Source organism: Oncorhynchus tshawytscha, linkage group LG15 (genome assembly GCF_018296145.1).
Source record: "Oncorhynchus tshawytscha isolate Ot180627B linkage group LG15, Otsh_v2.0, whole genome shotgun sequence".
Taxonomy (NCBI): Eukaryota; Metazoa; Chordata; class Actinopteri; order Salmoniformes; family Salmonidae; genus Oncorhynchus; species Oncorhynchus tshawytscha.
Window position 1 is genome coordinate 21,601,473 of NC_056443.1, and position 14,753 is coordinate 21,616,225.

Sequence of the window (14,753 nt, forward strand, 5' to 3'; positions counted from 1 at the left end):
AGCTCCCTTCCTAAGTCACATGCGGTAGTGGTGCGTGGGTATGTTCACTGGGGAAGCGTTGTGATAATTGTTTGTTTGCTCTATAACCTGTTAATTCATATGCCTTGAGATTGTGATACAGTGAGGGAAAAAAGTATTTGATCCCCTGCTGATTTTGTACGTTTGCCCACTGACAAAGAAATGATCCGTCGATAACTTTAATGGTAGGTTTATTTGAACAGTGAGAGACAGAATAACGACAAAGAAATCCAGAAAAACACATGTCAAAAATGTTTTACATTGATTTGCATTTTAATGAGGGAAATAAGTATTTGACCCCCTCTCAATCAGATAGATTTCTGGCTCCCAGGTGTGTTTTATACAAGTAACAAACTGAGATTAGGAGCACACTCTTAAAGAGATTGAAACATAAGAACACTCAACTGAAATGTGGTCGGCATTTGAATCACGGGTTACACATTTAGTCATTTGGCAGGCACACTTATCCAGAGCATTAATCTTAAAGTAGCTAGGTAAGACAAGCACATATCATTAATCTTACGGTAGCTAGGTAAGACAGCCACATATCATTAATCTTAAGGTAGTTAGGTAAGACAGCCACATATCATTAATCTTAAAATAGCTAGGTAAAACAGCCACATATCATTAATCTTAAGGTAGCTAGGTAAGACAGCCACATATCATTAATCTTAAGGTAGCTAGGTAAGACAACCACATATCATTAATCTTAAAGTAGCTAGGTAAGACAACCACATATCATTAATCTTAAGGTAGCTAGGTAAGACAACCACATGTCATTAATCTTACGGTAGCTAGGTAAGACAACCACATATCATTAATCTTAAGGTAGCTAGGTAAAACAAGCACATATCATTAATCTTACGGTAGCTAGGTAAGACAAGCCCATATCATTACTCTTAAGGTAGCTGGGTAAGACAACCACATATCACAGTCATTTTAAGCAAACCTTTCCTTGATGGAGCAGCGTTCAGCAAAGTCAGGACTAGGAAGAAAAGACAAGTGCACAAGAAGGGCAAGTACATGGTAAGCTGTTGAAAATGTTTTAAGCCTGACATGAACATTCAATGGTTATTAAGACATTAATGATGGTATAGCATTTCTCTCCTAAAGACACATCTGAAGTATACAGTACATTCAACACACAGTATGGTTGCTATAGATTGGAGTGGTATTATATGCATGGCCCTCATTCATGGACGTCACTATTCAGCCATGATAGCAAAATTACGGAAGTGTGTTCTTTTTCAAACTATAAAATGCAAACAGTACGCCCCCATGTTAACCGTCACGCAAGATAAGGAACTAAAAGTTAAAGCACTTGCTCAACATTTCTGGTGAAATTGCACTTCTTGCTTGGCCATCTAGTTTACCACTCTCTTTTCTGGGTCCTAAGCCACGTGAAGCTGTTGGGTGACCATGTGAACCTGCTGGATGCCTGATGTGGTCCGTGTCTTAACCTCACGAGCCATCTGGCACCAGGCACAAGCGTAGCAGCAACACACCAACCCGACGTCCACGCAGGTCGAACCCTGAGAGGGGGAAGAAAGAAGGAGAGATGGATAGAAAATGAAAGCAGAGGACAAGAACACGTCAAGAGGACAGAGTTAAAAGGAGGATACGGATAGAGGTGGAGAGAAGAATAGGGCGTATAGAAAGATTCAGAGGAAGAAGGAGAGAGATACGGTTGTAGTTAATTCCATATTTAGCGTTATATTTAAAGGGGAATCAACACTAAGAACAACAACATTTCCAAGCACACCAATGATATTTCTTAACACCTCAAACGCCTGATAGTTTCCAATACCATTTCCCCTCAGAAGGGTAAATGAGAGGTGCTGTGGGTACCACCCCCACCTGCCCCTGCACCCTCTGTCCACACTCACCTCCCCTCCCCGCTTCCCCGCCTCCGTCTACCCTCTTTCCCAACCCATCCCACCCTGCCATCTCCCAGGGCTCGTACTGTACCTGGATGCCATAGCGTTCTCTCATGGAGGAGCGCATGCAGCAGGAGACAGCCATAAAGGCACATGGGTCCAGCAGGGGCATACAGGCACACCAGCCGTAGTGGGAGGCCGTCTGACACTGAAAACAGGGGAAGCACCAAGTGGCACAGCAACCTGGAGAGGGGGGGGGCACAATTCAAGGTCATCAGAGTATTATGTAATAAGTACGTAATACTTGATGATTCATATGCAGTAGATTACAATGTGACATAACAAACTTTTGTTCCGAGTGAAAATAGAGGAAAAACAATACAAAAATGTATGTAAATAAACAAATTTTCAACACATACAGTTGGAGTCGGAAGTTTACATACACTTAGGTTGAAGTCAATAAAACTTGTTTTCAACCACTCCACAAATGACTTGTTAACAAACTATAGTTTTGGCAAATCGGTTAGGACATCTACTTTGTGCATGACACAAGTCATTTTTCCAACAATTGTTTACAGACAGATTATTTCACTTATAACTCACTGTATCCCAATTTCAGTGGGACAGAAGTTTACATACACTAAGTTGACTGTGCCTTTGAACAGCTTGGCAAATTCCAGAAAATGATGTCATGGCTTTAGAAGCTTCTGATTGGCTAATTGACATCATTTGAGTCAATTGGAGGTGTACCTGTGGATGTATTTCAAGGCCCACCTTCAAAAGAAAATCAGCCAAGACCTCAGAATTTGTTCTAGACCTCCACAAGTCTGGTTCATCCATGGGAGCAATTTCCAAACGCCTGAAGGTACCACGTTTATTTGTACAAACAATAGTACACAAGTATAAACACCATGGGACAACGCAGCCGTCATACCGATCAGGATGGAGACTCGTTCTGTCCCTTAGAGATGAATGTACTTTGGTGCGAAAAGTGCAAATCAATCTCAGAACAACAGCAAAGGACCTTGTGAAGATGCTGGAGGAAACCAGTACAAAACTATCTATATCCACAGTAAAATGAGTCCTGTATTCGCATAACCTGAAAAGCCGCTCAGCAAGGAAGAAGCCACTGCTCCAAAACCGCCATAAAAAAGCCAGACTACGGTTTGCAACTGCACTTGTGGACAAAGATCGTACTTTCTGGAGAAATGTCCTCTGGTCTGATGAAACAAAAATAGAACTGTTTGGCCATAATGACCATTGTTTTGTTTGGAGGAAAAAGGGAGAGGCTTGCAAGCCAAAGAACTCCATCCCAACCGTGAACCACGGGAGTGGCAGCATCATGTTGTGGAGGTGCTTTGCTGCAAGAGGGACTGGTGCACTTCACAAAATAGATGGCATCGTGAGGCAGGAAAATTCTGTGGATATATTGAAGCAACATCTCAAGACATCAGTCAGGAAGTTAAAGCTTGGTCACAAATGGGTCTTCCAAATGGACAATGACCCCAAGCATACAGTGGGGCAAAAAAGTATTTAGTTAATACTTATTTTCCACCATAATTTGCAAATAAATTTATTAAAAATCCTAAAATGTGATTTTCTTGATTTTTTTTCTCATTTTGTCTGTCATAGTTGAAGTGTACCTATGATGAAAATTACAGGCCTCTCTCATCTTTTTAAGTGTGGGAACTTGCACAATTGGTGGCTGACTAAATACTTTTTTGCCCCACTGTACTTCCAAAGTTGTGGCAAAATGGCAACAAAGTCAAGTTATTGGAGTAGCCATCACAAAGCCCTGACCTCAACCCTATAGAAACATTGTGGGCAGAACTGAAAAAGCGTGTGCGAGCAATGAGGCCTACAAACTTGACTCAGTTACAACCGCTCTGTCAGGAGGAATGGGCCAAAATTCACACAACTTATTGTGGGAAGCTTGTGGAAGGCTACCCAAAACGTTTGACCCAAATTAAGCAATTTAAAAGCAATGCTACCAAATACTAATTGAGTGTATGTACACTTCTGACCCACTGGGAATGTGATGAAAGAAATAAAAGCTGAAATAAATCATTCTCTCTACTATTATTCTGACATTTCACATTCTTAAAATAACGTGGAGATCCTTTTTAACCTAAAACAGGGAATTGTTACTAGGATTAAATGTCAGGAATTGTGAAAAACTGAGTTTAAATGTATTTGGCTAAGGTGTATGTAAACTTCTGACTTCAACTGTATATATTACCTCATCATAATTTCTTCTCTTGTTTTTCCCACTTCCTCCCACTCAGCCTCTCCCTCTTTCCCTCAGTCCCACCACTAAGTGCTGGGTATGGTTGAGACAGAGTGAGTCAGTTCTCAACTCTCCCTCTCTTCTTCGCTCTCCAGCTCTCTAGAGAGCTCTCAACAACTACAGATCAATAACAGAAAACCATCAACCATCAACCGACCAATGGTGGGAAAAGTACCACATTTTCATACTTATAAAGTAAAGATTCCTTAATAGAAAATGACTCAAGTAAAAGTGAGTCACCCAGTAAAATAAACTACCTCAGTAAAAGTCTAAAAGTATTTGGTTTTAAATATACTTAATTATCAAAAGTAAACTCAGCAAAAAAAGAAACATCACTTTTTCAGGACCCTGTCTTTCAAAGATAATTCGTAAAAATACAAATAACTTCACAGATCTTCATTGTAAAGGGTTTAAACACTGTTTCTCATGCTTGTTCAATGAACCACACGCAATTAATGAACATGCACCTGTGGAACGGTCGTTTACAGCTTACAAATGGTAGGCAATTAAGGTCACAGTTATGAAAACTTAGGACACTAAAGAGGCCTTTCTAATGACTCTGAAAAACACCAGAAGAAAGATGCCCAGGGTCCCTGCTCATCTGTGTGAATGTGCCTTAGGCATGCTGCAAGGAGGCATGAGGACTGCAGATGTGGCCATGGCAATACATTGCAATGTCTGTACTGTGAGACGCCTAAGACAGTGCTATAGGGAGACAGGATGGACAGCTGATCGTCCTCACAGTGGCAGACCACGTATAACAACACCTGCACAGGATCTGTAAATCCGAACATCACACCTGCGGGACAGGTACAGGATGGCAATGACAACTGCCTCAGTTACACCAGGAATGCACAATCCCTCCATCAGTGCTCAGACTGTCCTCAATAGGCTGAGAGAGGCTGGACTGAGGGCTTGTAGGCCTGTTGTTAGGCAGGTCCTCACCAGACATCACCGGCAACAACGTCACTTATGGGCACAAACCCACCGTCACTGGACCAGACAGGATTGGCAAAGAGTGCTCTTCACTGACGAGTCGCGGTTGTCTAACCAGGGGTGGTGGTCGGATTCACGTTTATCGTTGAAGGAATGAGCGTTACACCGAGGACTGTACTCTGGAGCGGGATCGATTTGGAGGAGGATGGTCATGGTCATGGTCTGGAGAGGTGTGTCACAGCATCATCAGACTAAGCTTGCTGTCATTGTAGGCAATCTCAATGCTGTGCGTTACAGGGAAGACATCCTCCTCCCTCATGTGGTACCCTTCCTGCAGGCTCATCCTGACATGACCCTCCAGCATGACAATGCCACCAGCCATACTGCTCATTCTGTGCATGATTTCCTGTCATGTCAGTGTTCTGCCGTGGCCAGCGAAGAACTCGAATCTCAATCCCATTGAGCATGTCTGGGACCTGTTGGATTGGAGGGTGAGGGCTAGGGCCATTCCCCCCAGAAATGTCCGGGAACTTGCAGGTGCCTTGGTGGAAGAGTGGGGTAACATCTCACAGCAAGAACTGGCAAATCTGGTGCAGTCCATGAAGAGGAGATGCACTGCAGTACTTAATGCAGCTGGTGGTCACACCAGATTCTGACTCTTACTTTTGATTTTTGACCCCCCCTTTGTTCAGGGACACATTATTCCATTTTTGTTAGTCACATGTCTGTGGAACTTGTTCAGTTTATGTCTCAGTTGATGAATCTTGTTATGTTCATACAAATATTTACACATGTTAAGTTTGCTGAAAATAAATGCAGTTGACAGTGACAGGACGTTTCTTCTTTTGCTGAGTTTAGATGTAATTGCTCAAATATACTTAAGTATCAAATGTAAAAGAAAATGTAGAAATCATTTCAAATTCCTTATATTAAGCAAACCTGACGGCACCATTTTCTTGTTTTATATTTCTTTCAGGATAGCCAGGGTCACACTCCACACTCAGACATCATTTACAAACTAAGCACGTGTGTTAGGTTAGTCCGCCAGATCAGAGGCAGTAGGGATGACCAGGGATGTTCTCTTGATAAGTGCGTGAAATTGGACAATTTCCCTGTCCTTCTATGCATTCAAAATGTACTTTTTGGTATCAGGGAAATTGTATGGAGTAAAGATTTTTACTTTAGTACTTTATACTGCTGCAACCGACTAATGAATATACGATAATTGTGAGGCAGGGATGGCATCAAATGATTTCAGTTCTCTCCTGTTCACTGTCGCTGTTCATCAGGGCCGCAATAGACGATACCAATATATGCGCCCCAAGCAAAACTAGAATAGTCCCAGTAAGCAAAATTATGTTGAAAAGATGTCTAAAATACATACAGTTGAAGTCGGAAGATTACATTCGCTTAGGTTGGAGTCATCAACCACTCCACACATTTCTTGTTAACAAACTATAGTTTTGGCAAGTCGGTAAGACAATCTACCTTCAAACTCAGTGCCTCTTTGCTTGACATCATGGGAAAAAAAAACATTTGCCAAGACTTCAGAAAACAAATTGTTGACCTCCACAAGTCTGGTTCATCCTTGGGAGCAATTTCCAAACGCCTGATGGTACCACGTTCATCTGTACAACCAATAGTACGCAAGTATAAACAGCCGTCATACCGCTCAGGAAGGAGAAACGTTCTGTCTCCTAGAGATTAACGTACTTTGGTATGAAAAGTGCAAATCAATCCCAGAACAACAGCAAAGGATTACAGGCCTCTCTCATCTTTTTAAGTGTGAGAACTTGCACAATTGGTGGCTGACTAAATACTTTTTTGCCCCACTGTACTTCCAAAGTTGTGGCAAAATGGCAACAAAGTCAAGTTATTGGAGTAGCCATCACAAAGCCCTGACCTCAACCCCATAGAAAATTTGTGAGCAGAACTGAAAAAGCGTGTGCGAGCAAGGAGGCCTACAAATCTGACTCAGTTACAACAGCTCTGTCAGGAGGAATGGGCCAAAATTCACCCAACTTATTGTGGGAAGCTTGTGGAAGGCTACCCAAAACATTTGACCCAAGTTAAACAATTTAAAAGCAATGCTACCAAATACTAATTGAGTGTATGTAAACGTCTGACCACTGGGAATGTGATGAAAGAAATAAAAGCTGAAATAAATCATTCTCTCTACTCTTATTCTGACATTTCACATTCTTAAAATAAAGTGGTGATCCTAACTGACCTAAGACAGGGAATTTTTATTATGATTGAATGTCAGGAATTGTGAAAAACTGAGTTTAAAAGTTGGCTAAGGTGTATGTAAACTTCTGACTTCAACTGTATTTTCCAGACCTTGAAGGTAGGTCCAATTTAGGATCTGAATGAAAGGTGAGAAGGTATTTTCCGTATGTTTAAAATAAAAACTTTCCATGACATTGAAAATATGTATTTTCTGGATGTTGAAATCAGGCTAATTATTGGGTTCTGAATTAAATTTGGCTGGTCCAGACCGGACAAAATCTGAACCAAACATAGACGTCTATGATTGTTTCAGATTTGGTCCAGACCGGACCAAAAACCAATATCCATGGATGTTGAAATCAAGGCCGGTCCGGAACTGCATAAGAAAAAGATGTCCACAAGGCGTTGGTGTCAGTCCGTGCTTACTGAGATGTAGCCTGAAATTGAATTGTATAAATTCCCATCTATGTGGTAAGTCTACCGTTTCTAAGACCCCAAAAACGACATCCAGACAGGACCAAAAAAACATGTCCTTAAGAAATCAGCTCGTGGTCACGTAGGCCCACAGTTTGTAAAACCTGCCATTGCGTTGGCTTTATTAGTCCTGATTCCAGTGACTAATCAATTTGGTCATTTAAGCTGTGAATATCAGCTACACAACTTTAGCAGGAGCCTATTTGCAATGTATTTACACAGCGGGAAATGCAGAAGTTTTTTATGTTTTGCTATGATCAGCTTGTCAAAAATGGACAGATACAAACTTGAAACCACTGATCATGACAATGGCGTGAAACTCCTGGACAACAGTTGTGATTGTCCATTCCATATTGTCCATTTTACTTTTACCTGTCCTGTTTTTAGGATATGTTTGTTAACATGACAGCCCTCGTCAATCTGCTGCCGTATCGCGTTTAATGAGCGGGCGGGTGGTGATGTTCATGTAAAATGTCTAAATGAAACAAACTCTGTCCCTCCCTGTAACGCTGAACATTCATTGACATTCCTGGAGCGCAGCCCCCCTTGGTCTCCATGGTTCCTGATGACGTCACCCACTTAGCTCTGGCTTTGTGTTTGTAATTCTCCAATCGGGTTCTCCTTGACCCTCCAACCACCCCCATTTCCCTTCCAGTAAATGTTAGATTCGCACAGGAAAACACAGCTCAGACCCCTCCCCTGGTAGGCCTGCAGTTTTCTTTTTTCAATTGAACTGTATAATGAATATGTATGCCTACTCTGAATTAATCGAAAAAAATGTAATAATAGAAATATACATTACAAAATAAAACATACACCTAGATCTGGGTGTGGAGATGAGCATATTATGGAAGTGACTCAATATGACTTACATGTGCCCATGTCAGAGCAGCAGTCAAACAGTCCTGTGCTCCATTGCCCTGAGCTCTGGGTGGTGGTTACAGTGGTGATCTGCTGCTGGACAGCCATGGCTACACCACAACACACCCAAGGAGGTAGGGAATGAGGAAAGGAGAGTGAGAGAGAGAGAGAGAGAGAGAGGAAAGTAAGACAGGAGGGAGGGAGAAAGGAAGGAAGGAAGGAAGGAAGGAAGGAAGGAAGGAAGGAAGGAAGGAAGGGAGGGAGGGAGGGAGGGGAGGAGGAGAAGAGCTTACACTTAGTGGGGAGAGAGATGTACTGGGCTGATAAGGGCTTTTAAATGCATGAAAGGATGTAGTTAGATATTATACATTTGCATGTTAAATGGTTAACTACTATCTTGAACAATAATAATTTCTAAGTTGAATAATGTTTACAGTCATGTATTTATTTAAAATACATGTTGTAACATTTCCAAAAATGTTTTGTTGTTGCTGCAAACAGCATGTGCTGTATCAAATAATGTCGAACATTCATATTGAATAATACATTCATACGAAAAATAAAAACTATTGAAAAACAAAACGTGCTACTCATTTATATCGCTTATCTTGTCGAATCTTGAAAGTTTTGTAAATAAAATGCAACCAACCAGGAACACTTATTTTCTAAATAACTATTAAAGTTTATATCCATCTCTAATCCAATAGTTCCGGTTTCTAGTGGGAAAAATATAAACTCATCTCATTCGATTTAAACAAAAAGACGTTAATAAGTCATGCAATATGAAAGAACGTACTCTTTAATACATGAATATACATTTACGGAATTTGTAGTCTTACCTTTCTTAGTATTCAACTACAGCCTGAGTAGAGAAAGGGTGGACACTGGTTGCAGCAGAGTGAACAACTGTGTGCAGCAGGCTATTCCAAAGAACCGATGAGCACATCTATAAGGTCAATGCGGAAAGCTGTAAGATCGGTTCCTATTATAAAAGTTGGCATAGGTTACACTTTTGTCTCTGCCTAAATCCACCATATTGTAGCAAAAAACCTTTAGGAGTACTTTAATTATTGTGGGTCCAGTGACATTTTGATGTATATCAGGACGATATTATTTTTGATATAATACATACTCATATTATAATTGTTAGGGTCCTCCTCTTTATTGTCAGGACAAAAATATTTTCACGATTTCAGTAATATCTTCAAAATCAATCAATCAAAGCAAGTTGTTGGGTTCATTTGACCTGATAAAGTAAAATCATGTTGAAAAATGATGGTAAAAGTACAATTTATAGTCATAAAACATACTTTAAAATGATAGTGTTGCTGCTTCCTGTTTTTATTTTTTATTGTTGGTTGAGTGTCAAAATACCGCTTTCAGGTATCCAAATTCATAATCAATATCCTGCAATAAGTCATGATATTTTGAAGACCAATACATAAAAGTTACTCGCTACACACACGTCACACTTGTGTTCAGATTACTTGTATTTTTCTAAATTAGTACCTTATAATATACACACGCACCAATATTTACCAAATGGTCACTCAAGACTGGAATTGATTAGCTTGTTCTACTGTAATCAATAGCGTGCTCAAATTAATCAGTCACATCAAAATGGTATATCAATCAAAGGAACTGGGACCGTTTGCGCTCTTCTAACAGACAAATCTCAATTATATACTACATATATGTCGATAGATGACAACTTGTCGTAGCAATTTATCAATGTAGACTGCATTCAATTTAAGAATTATGGAGTCTATTGTGTTTTTGGGAACCTTCAATGCTGCAGACATTTTTTTTTGGTACCCTTCCCCACATCTGTGCCTCGACACAATCCTGTCTCGGAGCTCTATGGACAATTCCTTCGACCTCATGGCTTGGTTTTTGCTCTGACATGCAGCGTCAACTGTGGGACCTTATGTAGCAGCACCTTTCCAAATCATGTCCAATCAATGTAATTTACCACAGGTGGACTCCAATCAAGTTGTAGAAACCTCTCAAGGGTGATCAATGAAAACAGGATGCACCTGAGCTCAATTTCGAGTCTCATAGAAAATGGTCTGAATACCAAATTCTGTGTTTTTTTTCCGTTTTTATCGTTATGGGGTATAACTTAATAATCAAATCCATGAAGTCCCACTACCGGCGCATATGACATAAACACTGCAAGCACCAAAGATATTGATATGTTTCAAGCCTTCGATTTTGTGAGATTGTAAAGACTATAAACTTCAATACTAACGTCACCAATATGAGGTAAAAAAAAAAAAAAACGTGTACTTCCTATGCGGCAACTTTGGTTTTAGAAGTGGGGGGCTTCATAGTATTTTTTATTTTTTTTGTGCGTTAAACACTCCAAACAGCCAACCCAACCGCTCAGAGGCGTCCGTGATCCTAAAGCACACATCTTCCTCAGTATAAGGCACCCAAACTCTGCTTGGAGTTTGCCAAAAGGAACCTAAAGGACTCTCAGACCATGAGAAACAAGATTCTCTGGTCTGATGACACCAATATTGAATTATTTCGCCCGAATGCCAAGCGTCAGATCTGAAGGAAACCATCCCTATGGTGAAGCATGGTGGTGGCAGCATCATGCGTGTGGGGATGTTTTTCAGCGGCAGGGACTGTAACACTAATCACAATAGAGGGAAAGATGAACAGAGAAAAGCACAGAGAGATCCTTGATGAAAACATGTTCCAGAGCGCTCAGGACATCCAACAGGACAACAGCCAAGATAATGCAGGGGTGGCTTTGGGACAAGTCTCTGAATGTCCTTGAGTGGCCCAGCCAGAGCCCTGACTTGAACTCGATCGAACATCTCTGGAGAGACCATAAAATAGCTGTGCCGCTGACGCTCTCCATCCATCCTGACAGAGCTTGACGGGATCTGCAGGGAAAAATTGGAGAAACTTCCCAAATACAGGTGTACCAAGCTAGTAGTGTCATAGCCAAGAAGACTTAAGGCTGTATTCACTACCAAAGGTGCTTCAACAATGTACTGAGTAAAGGGTCTGAATACTTACGTAAATGTGATATTTCAGTTTTTGATTTTCAATAAATTAGCAAAAAAATCTAAAGAATACTGTTTTGCTTTGTCATTATGGGATATCAATTTTAGAATACAGCTATAAGATAACAAAATGTGTATTAAGTCAAGGGGTCTGAATACTTTCCCAATGCACTGTATAGTATGTGGTCGTAATTCTGCTAAAACTGCACTAGATGGCAACGTCTCAACTGTTTTAGGATCGTGCTTAAAAGAGCCTTGCACGTCACTTAACGTCACACATGTTCTTCCGCTGTTAGTCCTAATTTGAATTGAATTTAAAAAGTGACTGTATCGAATTTATTGTATTGGAATATTTGTTATGTTTATTGATAAAGTCAATTATGTATGTGGTAACATAAAGGACCTGTGCCCCTCAGAGTAAAAGTCCTATCCTGTATCAGAGCAGCACATGTTGGTGGAGACATTTTATTGTTTAGCATGAGTTTTGGTTATTTAGATACCCAAAAGCATAGTTTCCAGTTGAAGATAGGAAAAGTACTATATTGAAATGTGGGCATTAGGCACTGTGCACACTCGCTCACTTTGTGATTGACAAACAGCCAGACAGAGAAAGAGGAGGGGGGTGGTGGTGGGGGTGGGGGTGAGTAAGAGAGATAATTCTCTCACTCAGACTAGACCATTGCATTGAATGTCTTGGAAGTACTCAGATTGATGAGATGATCACTCAATTTTTACACGTGTTGGAAACTATGAGAAGAAAGAGGCCACGATGAAAAAATCCAATACCCCAAATCCAGTATCAAAAGAGGGATAATGTCAATACCAAACGGGACTGGAGAAACGGGCGCAAAGGACTACACCTATGTACGGGTTTGTGCGTCGACCGTTTCCTTCATAATATTGGCGTTCTTCAACATCGTCATTAACTGGACTATAGTGCGCGAGGAGCGACTTCGGGGCCATGCGCGCTTTGTGTTAGTTTTTCACCTGTTGATGTCAGCTCTGGTGTACTTTGGGATGTGCTCTGTTTTCTACCTCCAGATTTACCTCCGCGCCAGGCTGGTGGCATCCATCTGTGTGGCCATGGTAACTGTCCTAATCACCAGCGCGTCCAATATACTCCTGACTCTCACTGCTATGGCGCTGGACCGTTATTTTGCTGTCTGTCACCCTATGAAGTACAGTTCTGTCTGGCATTGGCCCTGGTTAGTTGGACTACTGACGTGGGGGCTCGCGCTGGTTATTCCCCTCACTCTGCTCCCCAAGACGGAGCTGGACGCAACTGGTCCAAATGGGGAATGTGGACGGGAACAGCTGAAGAAAGGTGAACTGAAAAAAATCTTGCTGATATCTGTGTGTACGATATTGATTCTGTACAGTTATGTAAGGATACTGTTTGAGGGGCGAAGGTTGGGGGTGATAAATCGACGCAATAGTGTCGGATGCAAGACCATCGCCCTACACTTTACTCAACTCGCCGTGTACATCCTCCCCAACTTTGTGCTAATAGTTATCCAGAAACAAGAACACCTTCAGTCGGGGACCAAAGAACTGTCAGCGGTGGTGAGCTTTGCCTTCTTTAGTTTGGCGCAGTGCATAGCACCAATCGTCTACGGTTTGCGTAAAGAGGAACTCTTGGAGCAGGTGCATCGCCGGTTCCCTTGTTGTTCCCGCCACCTGAAAAGCGTTCTCGAGTGGACCGTGCGTGCCACGACGCCTCGTCTGCATCCACAGCCACGGTATGTGTTAAAATATTTGTGGTTAAGATAAATGCCAAAATGTGTTACTCACTTTATGCACACTCATTAGTCGAGCCCAGTGGCTTGGAGAATGATGAATGGATGAATACTGAAAGACATTAGGCATGACTAAATACTCACTTGTGTAGACCAACCAGAAACAGTACGGATGATTTAAAAAAACGTATTATTTTATACAGTATATTCTCTGACAAAGTTAAGAAAGTTGATAGCTATCAATTGCTGTGTTTCCTGCTTCCCCTTTTTTTACTTCAGTTTTGGAAAATGTCGGATGTGAGACTACAGACAAAGCTATTCTTACCGTAGTTGAAAAAAAATGAAACAATAATGTCTCTGACAAACATCACATGGCTTCGGAGACATCTTGTTTTACTCAGATGCATGTTTGGCTTATTTTCCACAGGGAAAGAACATTGACATCCCATACACTCATCTCACTGGAACTTCCACAGACACCAGTATAAGGGAAGAGGGAGCCCTCACTACTAACTCAACTACCCCTGTAACAGACCCATCAGTATGTCTCCAGTGCTTCATAGGCTGGGCTAAATACGTTTTGTACCAGACTGATACTGCCACCCAAATGCCATGGAGACGCACCCAAATGCCATGGAGACGCACCCAAATGCCATGGAGACGCTGGTGGAATGGAGGGTGTAGCAACTAGACATCACAACACATTTGGGAGCATATTGTATATCCATACAGTGTGGATTCACCCTCTTTTGCTGATTCATTCATACAGTACTTGAATATCCAGCATCTACACAAAGCTGTGAAAGTGCTTCTGTTCTACCCAGGATGTAGTGACTTTATAGGAATGGGTATCACTATGAACATACCGGCCCCAGACCTGTATTATGTTAACTGTACAGTGTCAGAGAAGAGTCCAACAAGGTTTTGACTAATTGGACTGAAAATATACCGTACAAAACAGTGGCACAGCCAGAGATTTGTTGATGGGTGGGCCAAAAATATACACTACCGTTCAAAAGTTTGGGGTCACTTAGAAATGTCCTTGCTTTTGAAAGAAAAGCACATTTTTTTGTCCATTAAAATAACCCGCAAAACACCAGTCTTAACGTCAACAGCGAAGTGGTGACTCCGGGATGCTGGCCTAGGCAGAGTTGCAAAGAAAAAGCCATATCTCAGACTGGCCAATAAGAAGAAAAGATTAAGATGGGCAAAAGAACACAGACACTGAACTCTGCCCAGAAGGCCAGCATCCCGGAGTCGCCTCTTCACTGTTGACGTTGAGACTGGTGTTTTGCGGTTACTATTTAATGAAGCT

At 41.4% G+C, this 14,753-nt stretch overlaps 2 protein-coding genes across 3 annotated transcripts; one reads left to right on the forward strand and one right to left on the reverse strand.

The window, feature by feature from the left end:
- Positions 1–294: 294 nt before the first annotated feature.
- On the reverse strand, positions 295–9,689 carry LOC112232745 (cornifelin homolog A). Its single transcript, XM_024399959.2, has 4 exons — positions 9,522–9,689; positions 8,694–8,792; positions 1,987–2,138; positions 295–1,550 (listed from the first exon to the last, which is right to left on the reverse strand). Exons 2-4 carry the CDS (start codon positions 8,788–8,790, stop codon positions 1,410–1,412), a joined length of 390 nt encoding a protein of 129 aa, XP_024255727.1. The 5' UTR covers positions 8,791–8,792; positions 9,522–9,689; the 3' UTR covers positions 295–1,409.
- Positions 9,690–12,344: 2,655 nt separating this feature from the next.
- On the forward strand, positions 12,345–14,522 carry zgc:194312 (uncharacterized protein LOC794943 homolog). Of its 2 annotated transcripts, XM_024399926.2 has the most exons (3): positions 12,345–13,026; positions 13,213–13,441; positions 13,866–14,522. In XM_024399926.2, the coding sequence occupies exons 1-3, from the start codon at positions 12,516–12,518 to the stop codon at positions 13,924–13,926; spliced, it is 801 nt and encodes a 266-aa protein (XP_024255694.1). In that variant the 5' UTR covers positions 12,345–12,515; the 3' UTR covers positions 13,927–14,522. The 2 variants fall into 2 exon arrangements, with proteins under 2 accessions (XP_024255694.1, XP_024255693.1); XM_024399925.2 differs by having other exon boundaries at positions 12,345–13,441.
- Positions 14,523–14,753: the final 231 nt, after the last annotated feature.

Bases quoted from the DNA above. Each gene is read 5' to 3' on its own strand.
- LOC112232745 (XM_024399959.2), bottom strand. From the start codon at position 8,790: ATGGCTGTCCAGCAGCAGATCACCACTGTAACCACCACCCAGAGCTCA. The intron at 2,139-8,693 runs GTAAGTCATATT...CCCCCTCTCCAG, and splicing joins CTGCTCTGACATGGGCACAT to GTTGCTGTGCCACTTGGTGC. The intron at 1,551-1,986 runs GTACAGTACGAG...TCCCCCTCTCAG, and splicing joins GAGAACGCTATGGCATCCAG to GGTTCGACCTGCGTGGACGT.
- zgc:194312 (XM_024399925.2), top strand. From the start codon at position 12,516: ATGTCAATACCAAACGGGACTGGAGAAACGGGCGCAAAGGACTACACC. The intron at 13,442-13,865 runs GTATGTGTTAAA...TATTTTCCACAG, and splicing joins CGTCTGCATCCACAGCCACG to GGAAAGAACATTGACATCCC.